The following is an 18,825-nucleotide window of genomic DNA, read 5'->3' on the forward strand; positions in this document are numbered from 1 at the left end:
AGATACTATCTAAGTTTCCTCTAGCTATAAAATCTGTTTTCATATAATAAATTAATTTATAAACAGTAATTGCTAAATGTATCCTTCAAACAAAAACCATATCACGGAAAGAAGAACAATATTTGTAAAACAACAACTAGCTAAAAATAAAGACCTGTATCTCTTAATTTGTTCTGATTAAAAGTAGTAATCAGCAATTGTAAAATGAAGGTTAACTTATAAACTTTAAATGGAAATCCAGACTATACCATTATTATGGAAGTGGTATAATACCTAGTTTTGTTGATATTATTTATGAAGAATGGTGACATAGTAATGCTCTTTTTCCTCAGAAAATGAAGGAAACATTTAGTTTGGAAACAATCAGTTCACACAAAGATAAGGGGTAACAACAGCAAGGCTGAATTTTTTTTTTCCGGGCAGGGCATGCATGAGATATACACAGAGTTTTTTCATCTATATTTCATTACTATTAAAGTAATCTTCATTACTCTTAGCATACTCTTGTTTTTAATGGTGTCAAATTTTGAGGTGAGTATAGCCCAGAATACATTTTTAGTGTCATTTTAGCTCATTGTTTCTCATTATCAGGTTTGGGAAGGTAGCTGAGTGTAATGCGATGGTTTTCAAAAAATATTTTTTCAGCAAGTAGATCCATTATCTTCAAACAAATTATACAACACATAAAAGCAGAACAGCTCTGATTGAAGATGAACGAAAGGGGAAGCAGAGTCCACACTGTTTCCCTTGAGGTAGCTTTTTGAAACTCTGGGGCTTCCAAAATGCTTCCTAGATACCTTTGTTATACTGAAAAACACATGGGGTTTTGAGTCCCCTGTAACTGGGTTCAAATCTCAGCTCACCCACTTAAAAGCTGTGAGATGGGGAGAGAGTTACTGAATCTCTCTGAGATTCAGTTACTCGTGTGTGAGAGGCTAACAATAGTAAATAACATAACTGTTTATGATTGTTGTATGGATAGAATGCTCAATAAATATCAATTCACTCCTGCCTTTGTTTAAAATTAAAGATAAAACCACCTGTCCTATAGTTTTAAAAATGGGCATAGTAGCTATCTCCAGATGTAGGCCTCCCAAAATTCAGGTTTAGATATTTCCAATTTGTCTCAGGTGGTTTTTCCTCCCTCAAGTTATCAGTGTCAAGTTTCTTTTTGTTTCAGGGGTTCTAACTGTGCCTTCCTAGCACCCTTATTATATCTAGTTAAACCTAGCTAAACACACACGCAAAAATCAGGGGTTTATTATGAAAACCCCATAATACACAGTGAACGTTCCATGGTTCTCATGTTTTTCTTTTCTAGACAAAGGAAACAAAAATGTGCAAGCTTTTGATTTTAAATTTCAAATAGAACTCTTAAAATTGTTCTTTCACACTAACTTTTATTAGTAGGTTATTAGTATTTTTACTTTGGAGGCTGTTCCTTTTGAAAAATCAAATTTGATTATATCTCTCCAATAATTTATCAGCAAATATAACTTCAGTTCCCTCAAAGCAAGACTTAAACATATATTTTTTCTGATATAGCTTTTGTTGGCTTAGACTCAGTGCTTAATCTTAAGGTGATGGGAGCGGATGGAGGATAAAAAGACACTATACAAGTAAAAAGGAAAACTGGGGCTTCCCTGGTGGCGCAGTGGTTGAGAGTCCGCCTGCTGATGCTGGGGACACGGGTTCATGCCCCGGTCCGGGAAGATCCCACATGACGCGGAGCGACTGGGCCTGTGAGCCATGGCCGCTGGGCCTGCGCGTCCGGAGCCTGTGCTCCGCAATGGGAGAGGCCACAACAGCGAAAGGCCAACGTACCGCAAAAAAAAAAAAAAAAAAAAAAAAGGAAAACTGATACCTAGGTTATTTTTCAGCAAATGCATTCAATACTGATGATCATTCATTCCAGTGCATCAGAGGCAATATTTACTAATCTTTCTTGACCTAGAAATGACACGTGCAATATTTTATATCTCTAAAGCTCTCCAGTTTTATGGCATGATGGTCAAGAGTGAGGGCTCTGGAAGCAGATTGTTTGGGTTAGAATACCAGCTCCATTACTTATCTTGTGCAAGTTACTTAACAAGGCTTGCCTTTGTTTCTTCATCTATAAAATGGGAAAAATAATAGTTACCAACATCAGAGGGTCGGTGGGAGGTCTGAATGAGTTGGAATTGTTAAAAGCTTAAAATACTGCCTGGCACATAGTAAGTACTTAATTATTATTATCAGTATTTATATTTACGCACTGGTGTCCATTCCTATTTATCAAAACTCATTGGATGAGCCCCTATTCTATGCCAGGCACAGTGACAGACATCTCAGTTGCTAAAACAAATCACCCATCATCCCTGTCCCCAAGAGCTTACAGCCAAGTAGAAAGAAAAAGACTTGACGCTGTGACACCAAGTTGTAAATCTGTATCAAATTCAGGGAGTCTCCGAATTCAGAGGAGAAAATAAATTACATCTTTATGTACATTAACCTCTAACTGAAACTTAGCATTTCCTTCAACTACTAATATAGGTGACAAATCACAGTAGTGTTAGCAATGCCTGCGGCTTTGTTTCCAAGAGAAGTTACAGATATTTTCATATCACATTACACTTCTTGCAGTTACCTCAAAATATTATTTGCCCTCATCACTGCTTTGAAATTATGATAGTCATAAGACTGACCTGCTGCTAGATCTTATTTAGTAAATTTAAAAAGAAGCACCTATATTAACACATCACAACTTTTTTGGTTTCCCTTATAATCCAATACATTTTATATTTGTGCATTTACAAAACAAACATTTCATAGGCTTCATCAGACTGCCAAAGGGGTCCATGGCACAAGAAAGGTTAAAAATCCCAGCACAGAAGTCTGTGTAAGGCCAAGTGGGGACATTGATGAAAAAGGGCACAATAGGAAGGAGTAAAAAATGATTTTTTTTTGGTAAGAGAAGCTAAGTAGTCCTCAGTTTTTAAAACATACTTAACAGTCAACTTGAAGTACTAAAGATAACTTTATTCTGATTGCAAAAGTGCATAGAAATTGAATTTTAAAAACCTGGGTCCAGGGACTTCCCTGGTGGTCCAGGGAAGTGGTTAAGACTCCGTGCTCCCAATGCAGGGGGCACGGATTCGATCCCTGGTCAGGGAACTAAGATCCCGTATGCTGCATGGTGCAGCCAAAACCAAAAGCCAAAAACAAAAACCTGGGTCCAACTCACAGCTCTGCCACTAAATGAGCAAATCACTTAACCTCTCTGAGACTATGTTCTCTTCTGTAAAATGAAAATAGTGCCAATTTCATAGGATCATTATGACAAAGTGAGGTAATATATATAAAAGCATACTCACAACTATAAAGGTCAAAACGATTGCTCTTCTTCTTTCCTTGCACGTATATTTAGTCCTGTGCTAGGAAATATAAAAGAAATGAACAGTGGCCTTTGCTTTTTAGGAGTTTACCAATTCCAAATATGCATGAAGGCAGAAACAAACAAAACCCTGGAAAGCAATTCAAATTCAGTGGGAGTTAGGGGACTAAACATACACCTGTCTTTGACAGTGAATTGGCATTGAAAGTCTCAAAAACTGTTACCACACCAAACTTAAAAATAACAACACAAAATAAATAAGCTGGCCACAGAAGTGACCAATACTGAGGTGATATACAGACATTTTACCTATAGGACAGAGTCTGATTAAGAATACTGTAATGTAACCAAGAAAACCCCTCAATTAATTCTAATTTGTCCTAGGGTATAAGGATTTTCTTTAGTGTTCTACATACATTCTCCACAGAGGAGAATACAAAAAGGGAGAATTTGTTACTATGCCCCTCCCATAGAATGGATGGGTTTGATTCTCATGACCAGTACTGGTAAGCGACTGTACGTTAAAACCATGTCCGTGCTGAAGCCTAGAACGCTACCATGGCATTCCTAAAGGAAATACCCTTTAAGAACATCCCAACTCCTTTGGCTCCATTTTTCTGTTCATCAAAGATTTATGATAACCTGTGACTCGGTCTTTTTCTTTGACTGTACCTGTATCTCCACCCTCCCTTCACCCCAAAGAAGAACCCTGTATAAATGACGAAGACTGGTAATTCTGCCAGTTACATTTACTGTTAATTAATAAATTAGCATTCTGGTTTATAATTTGATATCTTGTGATTTGCTTAGCGCGCTTTAGTTCTCCAGACCTTGACTGAATTGATGAAACTTCATTTTCTAACCCTGTAAAGCTAAAGATGAGCAGTTTAGCAAGATCTAACACCCCACAAGCCTCTAGGGGTGGCACTAATCAGAGAAGGCTTATTTGACAAATCTAAAGAACAAAACAAAACCTCTTTTTTTTTTCTTGGTAGGGGGGAATTTTTTTTAAAATATTGAGTACAGAACAGTATAACAAATAAGAGAGTATTCTGAACTTTTTGTCTGACTAAAAATATAGACTGTACTTAAAAATCAGCAACAGGTATACTTAATTTCAGATGTGTTCCTGAAATGCCAAATTTTATACTACAAGGCATCATTTGTAGAGCTCACTTTCTTATGTAGCAAATGCATTGTAAAATCAGCACTTTGGTTATTTAAATAACCATTCCAAAGATGCTTGCTTTGTAAACAGCGTTTTGAAGTGAACTATAAAGGGCTCAAAGCAGGCATTTAAAAAATATTATTGAAAGTATGAAACGGCTCTGTGTTTACAGATTGGAATTTTTGAAGATAATGTTTCATTTTAATGTAACACAAGATTACAGGATTTGATTTGGAAGAACATCCTTAGAGATCATCTTGTCCGACCTGAAATTCAAATCTTGAAGAGTATTAGCTCAACTCCAAACCCGTCCGGGCCTATGCATCTCTCTTTTTAAGCGAGACCGGCTAAAACACCGCATCCCCTCTCCAGTTTTTGAGCGCAAAATGGGCAGGTTCTCAAGTTGGGTGTAGGTACTTCTAAGAAATCATCCAGTTTGTCCCTCTGGCCACTCCTGTGGTGTCCGGGAATCAAAAACCTAAGTTTTGCTTCCAACACGTTGAGAAGCAACAACCGCTCTCGGTAACGATCCTGATGCCTCACCGCACCTACAGAAAATCCTTTTCCTCATTTGATAGGACATTCCTGCTCCCTAGAAATCGCTCCCTTTAGTGGAGCCCAGCGGCGTCCGAGAGCAGCAGCCGCAACCCGTTGGCTGCCCCCAGTCCTCTCTAGGGCTCGCTGGGTGGGATTCGGCCAAGGGTGGCTTGAGGCACGTGGTGGCGAGGGGACCGGGGAACAGATCCTCGCCCTGAGAGCCCCTCAGACCAGAAGCGACCCGACCAACCCCCAGGCAGGCCCCTTTCTGTGAAGTTAGAGACTCGATGATCCGGCATGGATCTCAGTTCATTTAACAAGCCCCTCGACCCCCCAGCACCCGCCTCCCCGTTCCTCAGCGGCCCGCCTCTCCTCAGGGGTCCTGTATCCCCCGGGGGCGGCGACTGACGACGCTTATAAGGCGAGAAACGGCTCCCTAAGCCGCTCGCTGGGTCCCTCTCTCCCCACAATGCACCGGGGCCAGCAGGAAGGCCGCTCCGACCCCTAATTTTCCCGCGAATTCAGTTCAAAGAGGCGGCCGGGCCCGCGATCGGCAGCGCGCACGGGCCAACCAAGCCGCGCCTCCGCGAGAAGCGCCTCCGCGTGACTGACGGGGGAATCCGCGGGCCAACAGGCTGGGCGGCCGGGCGGCGCGCGCTCCCGCCGGCCAATCAGAGCGCCGGGCGGGGGAAGTGGGCGGAGCGAGGCCAGGCTAGGGTGAGCGGTCTCCCGAGCGGAGCGGGGCTCTCAGGAGGAGACACTTTTTTTTCCTCCCTCCTTCCCTCCTCTCCTCCTCCCTTCCCTTCCCCTCTCCTCCCCTCTCTCCTCCTTCCCCCCTCGGTCCGCCGGAGCCTGCTGGGGCGAGCGGTTGGTATTGCCGGCGCTTACTCTCCGGGGCCGCCCGGCGGGTAGCTGGCGGGGGGAGGAGGCAGGAACCGCGATGGCGCCTCAGAAGCACGGCGGTGGGGGAGGGGGCGGCTCGGGGCCCAGCGCGGGGTCCGGGGGAGGCGGCTTCGGGGGTTCGGCGGCGGTGGCGGCGGCGACGGCGTCGGGCGGCAAATCCAGCGGCGGGGGCTGTGGAGGCGGCGGCAGTTACTCGGCCTCCTCCTCCTCCTCCGTGGCGGCAGCGGCGGGGGCCGCGGTGTTACCGGTGAAGAAGCCGAAAATGGAGCACGTCCAGGCTGACCACGAGCTTTTCCTCCAGGCCTTTGAGAGTGAGTGTGATGAAGGCTTTGAGGGCAGGAATCCCCACTCTTGCAGCGTTAGGGGGCCGGGACACTCGTGCTGGGACCCCCTTCCTCACCTGTAGTCGGTTTGATTCGGGAGTGGAGGGCGAAATTGAGGGGGCCGTTCCGCCTTCCGGGGTTACGGCTCGAGGGGGCCCGAAGTCTAGGGCCTTTGGGGGAGGTGGACTAGGGGGTCCAGGTGAGGTTCGTGCCTCCCCGAAGATTTACACGCGAGCTGAGGCATGGGGCCCCGCGTTGAGAGCAGGCTGCTTTTTAGGTGGGGAGGTCACAGTTGGACTGTACAGTTGGATCTACCGTCAGATCTCAGGACTAGTTCTTGCTTTCTTTCATGCCTTCCGTACTATAGAAGTACAAGGCTGTCGGTTGTAGGTTTAGAGGAGCAAAATTAAGCCTGTGAAGAGAGGAGTGCAGTAAAATCGACCAAATTGTCATTAGTCTGAAATGCCTTCGCACTAACTTGGTGCATTAACATGGCACCTTTTGATGCGCTACACCTTTCACATCTTTCCACCCGTTTCATGGGTACGTAAACTGAGACAGGCAGTGTTTAAGCATCTAACTTCTCTCTAGACGATTTCGGAATTCTGCCCGTTTGTAGTTGTCTTAATTTCGGGACATTTTCTGATGTCAGTTTCTGTTTTTAAGGTCTGTTTGGAGGGCAAAGCTACGACTTAATTTGGGAAGGGGGGCAAGGTGTCTGGAAAGAAACAATAGAATATATAAGAAATGTCATGACTATGAGTAATCTGAACTGTTCTTTAATGAATATTACATCCTGATTGTTTCCCTCTTTGCTTTTGTATGGATGTTGTAATTTGGATGACCTTTAATAGCTAGATATCTTACAGAGACTTGAATAAACTCAGCTCTACCACTCAATGTCTTTATTTACAATTTTTTTGTGGCATATGTTAAGGGCATGGTATCAGCTGTTCTTGGAAAGATGTATTACGTTGTTTAATACCCTTCTTTCATTCTATCTCATTAGTGCTTCATGAAATTCTAATTGGAATTTAATACAAGGAATTTCGGTTTTTATTGAAATTAGTATTGAATCTGCTTGAGAAAGATTCACATTATTCTAGCGTTTGCTCAATATACTTTCAGAAATCTGGAGAGGCTTTCAGTTGGAAATATGGTGGAGAACTAAAGCACAGTGATGACAGTAAACATACATGTTTGCAGCCTTTCTAAAACATCTCATCTCCTTTTAGTTTATTTGAAACTAAACTAACTGAAGATTAAGTGGAAATTTAAAAAATTCTTTCTAAATGTTGTGAGAAGACAAATCCTGCAAGAAAGTTTTAGCTGTTTTGCTTTTTTGATGAGTCTACTTTAGAGAGATGAACTGTCATTAAGAGTTAGATATGGTCACAAAACAACTTAATTCTTCTCTAATATTGATCTTAGTTTCTGAGAAGTTTATATGCTTTGATGTATTTACTAATATAGTTAGTCATATTAGGTCATTTTTATACTGCTTTATTTAAAGAAACATAATACTAACAGGTCATTAATGTAACTGGTATTATCATACTTGTATATAAAATATTTTCTATCTGTAACCTAAGTCCTTTATAACAAGATTTTAACTAAACAGCATTAAAAACACTTTGGGAATCTGTTACTTTAAAAATGTGTGTTGAGGTAGTATTTACATACTGAGGTAATATTTACACTGAGCAAAATAGAAACTTGAACTATAACTAGCAATATTCATCGAAAATTTTAGCTAACTTATGTCTTGGATTTCACTTTGATTATATCTGTATTAGGACATCTATTGAGGTAACGGTTTTATTCCGTTTCGGCTGACTACTGTACAGACTTTTGAAAAGACCAGTTAAAAAGTGAACATTTTATTTTGTTATTTGGCTTCAATAAAGAGTTCTTTTACTGAATCCAACTACCTCATTTTAGCTACCTTTTAGAAGTAGATAGGTTATAAATAGTTTAAATTAACTAAGTTAAATGAATGTAACTACTTTTCAGTTCTGCATACAGACTGGTTTAAAAATAGCTGCCTTAGAAATGCAAGGTTTAAGAACTAGATTGTAGAGAAACTTTAAAGTAAATGTAGATGCATTTTGTGAATGTATGCTATATATTGAATGTCTTTTGATCTAATTGTGCATACTTATTTTCTTGATGTAAATATTCACTACATAGTTTCACTAATAGGTTATTGGTTTATATTGGTTATAATATGGGCTGGGTTGGTATTTTCTTAACAACTTAAGTATGAGTAAATTTAGATAACTTTGGATTTTGTTTCTGTTACCTAGAACCAACGCAGATCTATAGGTTTCTTCGAACGCGAAATCTTATAGCGGTAAGTAATCAACAAAATTTACTGATATTATTTTTTTCCTAGAATTTCACCTATTTAATTTTAATATTTTAACTTTTTTTATAGCCAATATTTTTGCATAGAACTCTTACTTACATGTCTCATCGAAACTCCAGAACAAACATCAAAAGGTACGTTTTATGAATCTTATTTCAAGTTGTTCAAACCATGTTAAAATTTTGTTTTAAAGTATGATTTCTAATGAAAGATTAAATATGAAAACTGAGGTGAAAGAGTGAATTGGTTGCAAAGTGATTTTTAATAGTATCATTTTTGTAAATCCCAGTTGATTGCCAGTTTTTTCCTAACAAATGATTTGGTAGTGGAGTAAATGAAGTGATTTTACTGACTAATTTTTTTACTCTGTGCTAATAGTTATTTTCAAGTTTGGTAGAAGTTGAGGATTTAAATATTTACTAAAGGGCTCATGGGAATTATCTTTGATACATAAATTTAACAGTTAATGTCTGAATATTTCTTATATGTTCTAACAATAAAGAATTCACTTCTATGATGATAGGTTCAGAAAGTCTCATTTTATATCTTTGGTGGTTGTCTTATTAAAAGGGAAATACTTTTGAAGTCAGTAGGAGGAATGTCTTTAAAAACTTCTTAATCACCTAGTCTTAAAGTGGAATCTGAAGGTGTCAGAGAGCTTGTTTTTGCTTTGTAACATTTAACCATATATAATTATAGAATGGTAGTTTCTTGTTCTGCACCCATGATTATTTACTGAGCATATCAAGTGAAGAACTTTAAATTTAAAGGGGAGAACCTCTACTAAGCATTTGGTATTGTTATAGTCTTGACTTCGTAAAACCATTAAGCTTTTCAATAAACTTTGAAACTAAACTCCTTTGGAGACTCCTACTGGTTATTAAATAAGCACCGCGTTTTTTACAGCGAGACATAGTTTAGCTTTGTAGATATATCTAGATGTATTTTTGAAGGATTGAAATGTTACAACTATTTGTCATCTGGTAATCTTTCTGAATAGAGAGAGAGAGAGAGAGAGAGAGAGCGCATTGCATTTAACGGGTGAAACCTGCCAGGTGCCTAAATAACTAGGAAGAAGGTGATGGATTAGGCAGCAGAATTATGTCAGCTCTTTACCTGTCTGCTGTATGCCAGGATTCAGGAAACTTTTTCTCTAAAGGACCAGATAGTAAATATTTTAGGCTTTGTGGTCCAGGAAACGGAATTGAGGATATTCGGTAGTATGTAGGTACTTATACAAAAAGAGAAAATGAATATCAACAAATTTTTTTATTGATGAAATTCAAAACATAATAATTGAGTGCAGTGTTTTCTTTTTTTTTTTCCTTTTCTTTTTTTTTTGGTGGTGGTGGGGGGTGATTGCTGCGCAGCTTTTGGGATCTTAGTTCCCTGACCAGGGATTGAACCTCGGCCCTGGCAGTGAGAGCGCCAAGTCCTAACCACTGGAGCCAGGGAGTACAGTGTTTTGTAATATGTGCCTACTAGTGAGAAATGTGGGATTCTTTTATTTTTTCGGGGTGGGGTGGGAGGGATAACATTTAGCTTAATTGGGATTTAGAGTTAGTATTCTCTGTTATCAAATCACTTGCAAATGTTTTATCTGTAAAAACCATTCTTAGCTCATGGGCTGTGCAGAAACAGACAGCAGCCTGGATTTGGCCGATGGTCCATAATTTGCAGACCCTTGATTTACTCTATAAAACTAGGAGAATTTGATTAAGTAGTAAACTTTTTCTTTTAGTATTTTTAATATGGAAGATCAGTTACCATCTAGAGGGCTTCCCTGGCAGTCCAGTGGTTAAGACTCTGCTTCCACTGCAGGGGGCACAGGTTCAGTCCCTGGTCAGGGAGCTCAGATCCTACATGCTGAGGTGCGGCCAAAAAAATTTTTTTTAAGTACTTCAGTTATCATCTAGAATGCTGCCCGGGTTTTTTTTTTTTTTTTTTTTTGCGGTACCCAGACCTCTCACTGTTGTGGCCTCTCCCATCGCGGAGCGCAGGCTCAGCGGCCATGGCTCACTGGCCCAGCCGCTCCGCGGCATGTGGGATCTTCCCAGACCGGGGCACGAACCTGTGTCCCCTGCATTGGCAGGCGGACTCAACCACTGCGCCACCAGGGAAGCCCCCGATTTTAATTTTAAAGTGATAAAGTGTTTTCAGAATAAATTTGAGTTTAATCCATAAGTGGATTAAAAAATATACATCATATTTGTTTATTAGACTATTTGACTGCCTCATTGTGGGATACATTTCTGTTGTCTGCTAATGAGTGGAGGCAATTTTAAAAGCATGGCAGTAGAAATGAACTTTCTTAATTTAGTACCCCTTAGGTAAAAAATGGTCCTTTGGGACAGTTTCGAAGCAGTTTGCCAGCCAAGAAACATATACATTCCATTTAGTTTACTTCCGTGTAAAAATGCGTTAGGAATCACTTAATTCTTTTGTTGTATGCCTGGCGTATATAAGACAATAAGACTGATTTTTAACAAATTATGCTACAACTTAATATCTTCAAATGAGCGCTGTCCTTTTCAAAGTACTTGGTGAATTTGGAAGGTGATGAATTCAGCCCAGTGATAGTAGTCTTTGTTCCAAATGTTTTTGGAACTGCTTTTACAGAATTGCTTTTAGTACAATACCTTTGCTCAGAATGTTTTTGGAACTCCTTTTGTACTGTTACACAATAACATAATATTCATTGTTGGAGTACACTTATCACTCCTTTTGAAGTTGTATAAGCAGGTGTAACATTAAATCTGATATATTTGTTAAACTTGCCTTTTACTTTAGTTGCACTTCATAGAGGTATTCACATTCTGTAGGCTGACACTACACTGGCACAGTGGAAATACTGGTGAGGACAGCAGCATCTTTTATTGAATCCATTTTAGTAGGTTTTATGTAAGCTGTTTCTGAATCCTCCCCAAAAAATTTCTTGAATTTTAAGAATATTCTCCTTTATGATGACCTTTTGATAACTATTTCCCTTGTTAAATCTGAGCTACAGTAGCAGTACCTTTCTAAAGAAACAAATACTTGGTGTTGGGAGGTGGGGCTGCTTTTATGTAGTTGCCTATACAGTTTGTTTTTCCTAAGGAATGCTGGGTTACCTGTATGATCTATTCAAATGGTTGTTAATATTCAGTTTTCCTATGTACAACTCCATAAAGTTGGAAGAGGTGAACCTCGTGACCTACAGTCTTAACTTTTCTTCCTACAGACAGGGTTTCTTCTTAATCATTACACAAAGATAAACATATTATTCTAAAAAGTTTTCAGTAACTTTACAACCCTCCTCAGTAGTACATTTCAGTATTTATACTGAAAAGTCCTTTGTAACTAGCCTAAAAGAATCCTACATTTTTCTTCTTTCTTCTCTCTTATCTATGGAGATTGAAAATGTATTGCCTGCCATCCTTCATAAAGAACTCCTTACTATGCTTTATTGGGTGAGACTTTGATATTGAGGTTTTCAGTAACTCTAAAGGTAAAGAGAGAAGCTTTTTTATAAAAAAAGATCTTTTGTTAATGGAGGCTATTTATTCACCTGAAATATAGATCGTATCAATTCTGCTCTTCCTATCAGTGTTTTACTACAATATATTTACATTAACATTTCTCTACTGATAATTTTTATTATAGTAGTTGAGTACAATAGCTGTTTTTGAGGAATGAGCATATTAGTAATTTCTAATATCTGAATTCAAATTTTACAAGAATACATGAATCTTTCCAAGTTCTAAATTTGAAGAAAATATATGAGTATAAATAGAAATATTTGTTTCCAGTTAACATATATGGGTCTAGTCTTTCAGCTTCTAGAAAATGTATATAGTAGAGCACCTTAAGAACTAAGATGAGGCTTGTTTTAGAATCCATTCATTCTTAAATTGCTTGCTAGGTGTGTGGTTATTCTTAATATAAGCTTCTATTTTATTGGAAATTACTTTTTTCTCTTAAAGTTGTTAAGTTAAAAGCTGATAATTTTGTTATGATTTGATGGGTATGTCCTTTAAACTTCAGATTTTTTTCATGATGGTGACAACCATCTCTTTAAAATGACATACTTAACTTTAGCCATTGCTGCTAATCTTTGAGTGTGTTTTACTAACTTCATATTTGTTCTATGGAATATCCATATTTGTCAGGTTACTTAATGGAAATATGAGTGTTTCAAAATATACATAATTTGCATTTGTTTGGCTCAGTCCAACAAATGCTTGAACACCTACCAAGTATAAGGCAATATGCCAAGCACTATGTGGCTTTCCTTGAAGAAAACAAATCTCTGCCCTTCAGGAGCTAATAATCTAGTAGAAATAAAATATTTATGCAAGTTTCACATTTAGGAGACTAAATGTCAAAATAAATGTAAACCAAGTGCCATAGGTAGGGAAAAATCACTCTGGTTTGGGAATAATTACAAAAGGTTTCGTGGAAAAGTTAGCATTTGAGATGGAACTTGAAGGCTTGTTTGCTGTATTACAACATACACTGTCTCGATAGTATTCATTGTTACGGCTAACCATCCCATAATTTATCTTATTATAAATAAAATCAGATCTCCAACTTGCCTATTATAGTGACAATAAAGTGTAATCTGTTTGTTTTTCCCAGTTGAGAAGTGATTATTTTGTTTATCTGTTTCTTCCAGGAAAACATTTAAAGTTGATGATATGTTATCAAAAGTAGAGAAAATGAAAGGAGAGCAAGAATCTCATAGGTAAGATAACCTATAAGTTTACATTAAGTGACATACTTGAGGAAAGAGGAAAAAGTACAGTGATCATTTTCCTAGTGATCACCTCAATATTGTAAGGAGTTAGAATGAACCTTAGATGTCAGTTGGTCCAAACTCATACACAAATCAGGGATTACTTCTTCTGTAGCATCCCTGGCAGAGAATCAGTTCTTAAGCTTCATCTTGAATCTCTCTAATGCTGGGAACTCACTGTTTTCTAAGGCAGTTCTGTTCATTATTGTTTTTCTCTACTACCAATTTCTTGCATTCTGAATCAAAGTTTCTGTAACTTCTGTAGTTAGTATTAATCCTACTACCTCATCTAAAGAATGATGGAGACTCATTTTTTTTATGGAATACTCAATGTATACGCTAGGTGCTGTGCCAGGTGCTTCACAACATCACATCTCTTTTAAGTAATCATCTACAATTCTGAGAGAGGCTCTCTCTTTTTTTTTCCCATCTTGTCCTTGCTCTTATTTACATCTTTCAGGCAAAATATTCTTAACTTTAGTTTATATTTGAAATATGTTTATCACATGATAGTTTCAGAAACCTGGCCCTTTGGATGGAATCTTATTGTCTGTTTTCACATGTGTTACCCAGAACTAATCCCCAAATGTTCTGACTAGTCTAATATCTGCCTAGGCTACACAGTATGCTTCCATTCCTCGACAGTATGCTTCTATTTATTCTTTCATATGTAGACTAAAGAAAGTTGAATATTATTCTAAAGAGAAACAGGGACTTGGGTGGTATTTGTTTATTCATTGACTACTTTTACGAAGAATGTAGAACTAAAAATACTAGATTAAAAAAAAATGGAATTGGGAAAATTGCCACATGGATTTTTCTTTTTCTCTTGAAGTTTTAAATCATATCTTACCAATTTAGATAGGATGTACACTGACTTAATGATGCTTCATTTATACTTTCTCATTTTTGTGACTAGTATAAGATATCATTTTTCAATTGCTTTTATTTTAAGTTCTCCTTTTCAATTAGGTTATTTTGTTACTGGAATTTTTTTATTGCATTTAAAAAATTTTATATCAGTATTTGCAGTCTTGTAGAACTGAAGTGTAATTTATATTTCCATATCTAGGCAATCTTGATTTGTAAATAAACTTTGATAGTCCATTCCCAAATCTTTACCTAATGTATTATTGCCCAAGGATTACCTTACAATACAGGTTTATAAAGACTGAGAATATTCCCAGCGCATGCCCTCTCTATTCTTTGCTTGAATTTCTATTCCAGATCGTTGGCTGTTCACCTACCCTGGACAGAGCTTTTGGGATCCTCAGGGCCTTTTTAACTTAAAGTATAAAGCTGTAGTCAGAGCCTGACCTGACATCCTCACTTCTTTTCTCCTAAACACCTTAATAGTTTGCCCTCCAGGTCTTTCAGGGCTCATGTGAGAAGGAAGAATGAACCAAGAAGAAGAAAACTTGACCCTTTTCTTCATCTTCCCCATCAGGGTTCCACCTTCATCACTGCTAAACCTTACTACTATCTCATTGTGACACTGGCTTTGATAAATATTACAGAACTTCCTTTATAGTGTGTGTTGTGAGGAAGATAGGTTATACTGGTCAGTTCTCTCTGAATAATCCCTCACCCAATAATTATATTTCTTTTGACCCAATGGGTTCAATAGCTAGGCCAGTACTGTAACAGGGGTATTGTTAACCAACTCACAGAAACATCAGAGGGTTGCATAGAATTCCTGCTTGTAATTTTGAAAAACAACTTTTTCATTCTTTAGGATCTAGCTGGGACCAGTGAGTTGGTCATTTCAACACCCAAGATCTTTTTTTTTTGAAACAGACCTAACTCTGTTGGAGCTGACCATGCTTATTTAATACCCAGTGAGGCACTTTAGGCCCAGGAGGTACTGAGATACTGTACTAGGTGCTTCAACCACCCCCTCCGGCCCCCATCTTTATGAATGTCTCATTGTTGCTCCCTGAGTCACTAAAGTTAATTGAGAAATTGCTTCATTTTAAGTTTACCCCCAAGGCCCTATATTATTAAATTTCTTCAGTGTATTTCTCATCTCAGATTAGGCATAATTGGTTTAGTAGACCAATAGGTCTACTAAACTTATCACATAGGATTGTAAGAAGTTCTCTAGACACCAGTATATAATGCCAGCATTTTAAAACTTTACTTGTAAAATCTATGGGCAAATTCTCTGAGAGAACAAAATAAACCTTTGTTGTTCCATGTCGTTAATTAGTAGACATTAAAATCTTTAATCATATACAAAAAGGTATTTCCATCTATATTTTTATTCTTTACCATCTCAAACATAGAGATCTTGTTCAGTTTAATTGGATCCTGGGTCTGTTCAGTAGCTACTATCTGGATATTTTCCACTGGAACTCATGTTCTTTTAGTACTTCCACAGTTTTAACGTCTCCACTCTCAAACCCAATGTATTTCATTCTCAAAGTTCCAGGAGAATATCAAGATACCCCAAATTTCTGTAGTACTACAGCCCAAAGCTTAGAACCGTCAAATGCCTGACCTGTTTATGGCAGTTGTAGTGACTTATAAACAAAACCAAATTCCTGGCATTGTCTGTGCAAAATAAAGTTGGTGTCCCAGGATCTTTTTTGTGTTTTATACTCTAGATCTATATTTGTCTTACTTGTCGCAGATAATGGCAGAAATTTATTAGGGGAAGGAGCTGATAGAAAAAAGAAACATGGGACATTTCATGGTTTTCACTTCTTTAAGGTATCCATTTGTGACAGTAGACCAGAATTGCATTTGTAACCTTAAAACTCAGCCGTAACACCCACCAACTATGAAGATTGTTTCTTTTCTTGAACAGTGGCTTCTGAAAACTCCACAGCAATTAGCAAATTTTAGAAATTCATAGTGTTCACACTACTTGGCCAGGTTTTTCACATAGTCTAGTGACCAGACCTCTAGTCTCCAGGTTTTTCCTAATCTTTCTCCTTGCTCTTTTGGTGCGGTTATGTATATTTAAAATATCTTTATTTTCTTTTTAGAATTTCTGATATAATGCCTTATATTCTATCTTCTCCGTCTCTTGTTTCTGGCATGCCAATATATTGTGGGTTTTGAATTTATTTGGAGTTTTGACCAAGCACCATGGTTTATTGGTATAAACCTCTGATCTTTCTGTAGTTCTCTGTTCTAGCAGGATCCCAGGGGGTCTCTTGGGCTATTTATCCTACCACTTTTGGAATTCTCTAGTCATATCTCTTCTAAGTGCACCTCCACTGACTGAAAGGTATCATGAAAAGATTCCCAAATTGGAATTGCTTCCAAAAGTATTTCCTGTGGTCAAATTAGAAGCATTTCCACTTAATCATTTTCTGTTCCTGGTCCACTGTTAGTAGCTGGAGAAATCCCCTCCAAAGGTAACTGAACTAGAACATCTACTAGATATATTTTCAAACCTATGTTTTTAGTAGGTTGATAAGGTAAAGTACCTTTCATCACTTTTTGTTGTTGTTATTACAACCTAAACTTTTGAATTAGTAATCTTCCTTTTATCATCTTTTTGTACTGTAACAAAGTCTGGGATTTTTTTCTGGGATTTCCGTTTCCTTAGTGTACCATGTCCCAGACACTATACTAAGTCCTAGGGGATATAATGATGAGCAGAACAGATGAAGACCTTGCCTGTGTGGAACTTAACGGCATTTAGGAGAAAAAGACATAATTGTATAATAAATATAAAATAAGTGCTGGGAAAGAAAAGTACACATAGGGAAACTGGGTGTATAAAGCAGGAGAATCAGCTCTTGTTTGAGAGTTGGATTTGGGAATAGTGATGTTCAGTGAGGGCTTCCCTGAAGAAATGAGCTTAAATTTGAAACATGAATATAGGAGTAAAATGGGGATAGAGGGTGAGCAAATAGGTGATTCTCGATAAAGGGAATATTATACATAACCTCATTTGAGGCCAGAGTCGCTGACTAGAGAGAGTAGGGAGAGTGACATTTGATGAGGCTAGAGCAGATGGCCATGACCAGATAATGCAGAGCCTCGTAGGCTATTTAAGGATGTTGGTCTTTATCCTAAGAAAGCCATAAATTATTTTAAATAGATACATTGCATTAATGGTGTTTCCCTAGCCACCTCTTTTGTAGATTTAGCTGCATTTTTAAAACTTCAAGCTGCTTCGTAAGTTGATTGTCTTTTCCACCATAATAAGATCTGATGTCTTCCTCCCTCCCCTTTCTCTCTTTTTTTTTTTTAACAGTTCCGTCTTGATTGTAAGTTTTGAAGTTGTTTTCAAATCAGCATCTTTTCAAACTTAAGTTTTGTTCGTTTTTCAGAATCTGGGCCATAGATTTCTTTGTACATACCTACTCCTGAAGATGCCTTATCATTCACCACTGAACGCATAGGATTCTTAAAATCTAAGTATTTAAGAACACATTTTTTTTCCCCAAAACAATCATATCTCTATTGACTTTCTTTTTTACTGAATGCAGTGGCTGTTTTTTTCACTCTTAAAGAAAATAAACATCTTTTAGAAACAGCTCGATACATACAGTCTTCAGTGTGAAGCAATATACTAATAAGAACACTAGTTATCTTAACATTTACAGTTTTCATATATATTATGTATATGTATACATGTATACACTATATAATGAGGCCAGATAGGAACAAATTTTTAAAATGTTCCTTCTTGTATAATCTTCGGCTTTACAATAATCCCTTTATGTTCTGTCTACGATACTTCTGGGAGGTGATTCATTTATATGTAATGGACTCCCAGCCCTCATTCAACTTTATCTTCTCACTACAAAGTGTTCTCATCCTTAGGTCTGAACCTGGAAAGAGACATTGGATTCCAGAATAATGAGCTTGATGCAGTCACCAATTCCTCAGCTTTATAATACATCATAGCATGAAATGTAATAGTGTAGATGCCAAATAGCTTATCATCACACTTGGGCTATTTTGAGGTGATACCACCATGACCCTAGAAATGAAGCCTTACACCTGCCACTATCAGATTAATGTGTACAAATTCAAGGCACTAATCTTGGTTTCTTTCCTGCATAAAAATGTTGGTCCTTCTGTGGGATCTGGCTGTTCTTAAAATTTGAGTTTCCTCTCATCTCAAAATGTTAGTCCCTTATGAATTTAAATTTACTTAACCTTATTCTGCAGACTTCTTTAGAATTGTCAGGTACTTGTGTTTAGAATCTTATCCCCAAATTTCACATTCCCCCTCTAGTTTCCTATTGCCATATTGCTTGCTTCCTAAGATACAGATAGGGAACACATCACAAAGTTGAACCAAATCCTTATCTGATATCTTGATCATCTAAGCTAGATCCTTTGCTGCCTAAAACTAAATAGGCCTGACCATGTTTCTTTCTTCTCTTCTTCTGATCCAGTTTAACCAGTTAA

At 37.9% G+C, this 18,825-nt stretch overlaps 2 protein-coding genes across 3 annotated transcripts in view; one reads left to right on the forward strand and one right to left on the reverse strand.

Moving 5' to 3' along the window:
- The first annotated feature begins 5,820 nt into the window (after nt 1–5,820).
- The window catches only part of SUZ12 (SUZ12 polycomb repressive complex 2 subunit), a 40,453-nt gene continuing 27,448 nt past the window's right edge, over nt 5,821–18,825 (forward strand). Inside the window, exons 1-4 of one of the 2 annotated variants that reach the window (XM_022595896.3) lie at nt 5,821–6,292; nt 8,611–8,657; nt 8,742–8,806; nt 13,327–13,395. In XM_022595896.3, coding sequence (XP_022451604.1) covers nt 6,019–6,292; nt 8,611–8,657; nt 8,742–8,806; nt 13,327–13,395 — 455 coding nt within the window. In that variant the 5' untranslated portion in view covers nt 5,821–6,018. The remainder of the gene's footprint in view (nt 6,293–8,610; nt 8,658–8,741; nt 8,807–13,326; nt 13,396–18,825) is intronic. The other variant, XM_022595897.3, reaches the window with a different exon arrangement.
- Nucleotides 6,312–18,825, reverse strand: part of CRLF3 (cytokine receptor like factor 3) — an 81,265-nt gene continuing 68,751 nt past the window's right edge. The window contains exon 9 of the transcript XR_016388905.1: nt 6,312–6,716. The gene's annotated coding sequence lies outside the window, so the exon portion shown is untranslated. The remainder of the gene's footprint in view (nt 6,717–18,825) is intronic.

The sequence above is a fragment of the Delphinapterus leucas genome, chromosome 19, assembly GCF_059928025.1.
Source record: "Delphinapterus leucas isolate spDelLeu-1000000601 "Yukka" chromosome 19, BTC_Dleu_Yukka2, whole genome shotgun sequence".
Taxonomy (NCBI): domain Eukaryota; kingdom Metazoa; phylum Chordata; class Mammalia; order Artiodactyla; family Monodontidae; genus Delphinapterus; species Delphinapterus leucas.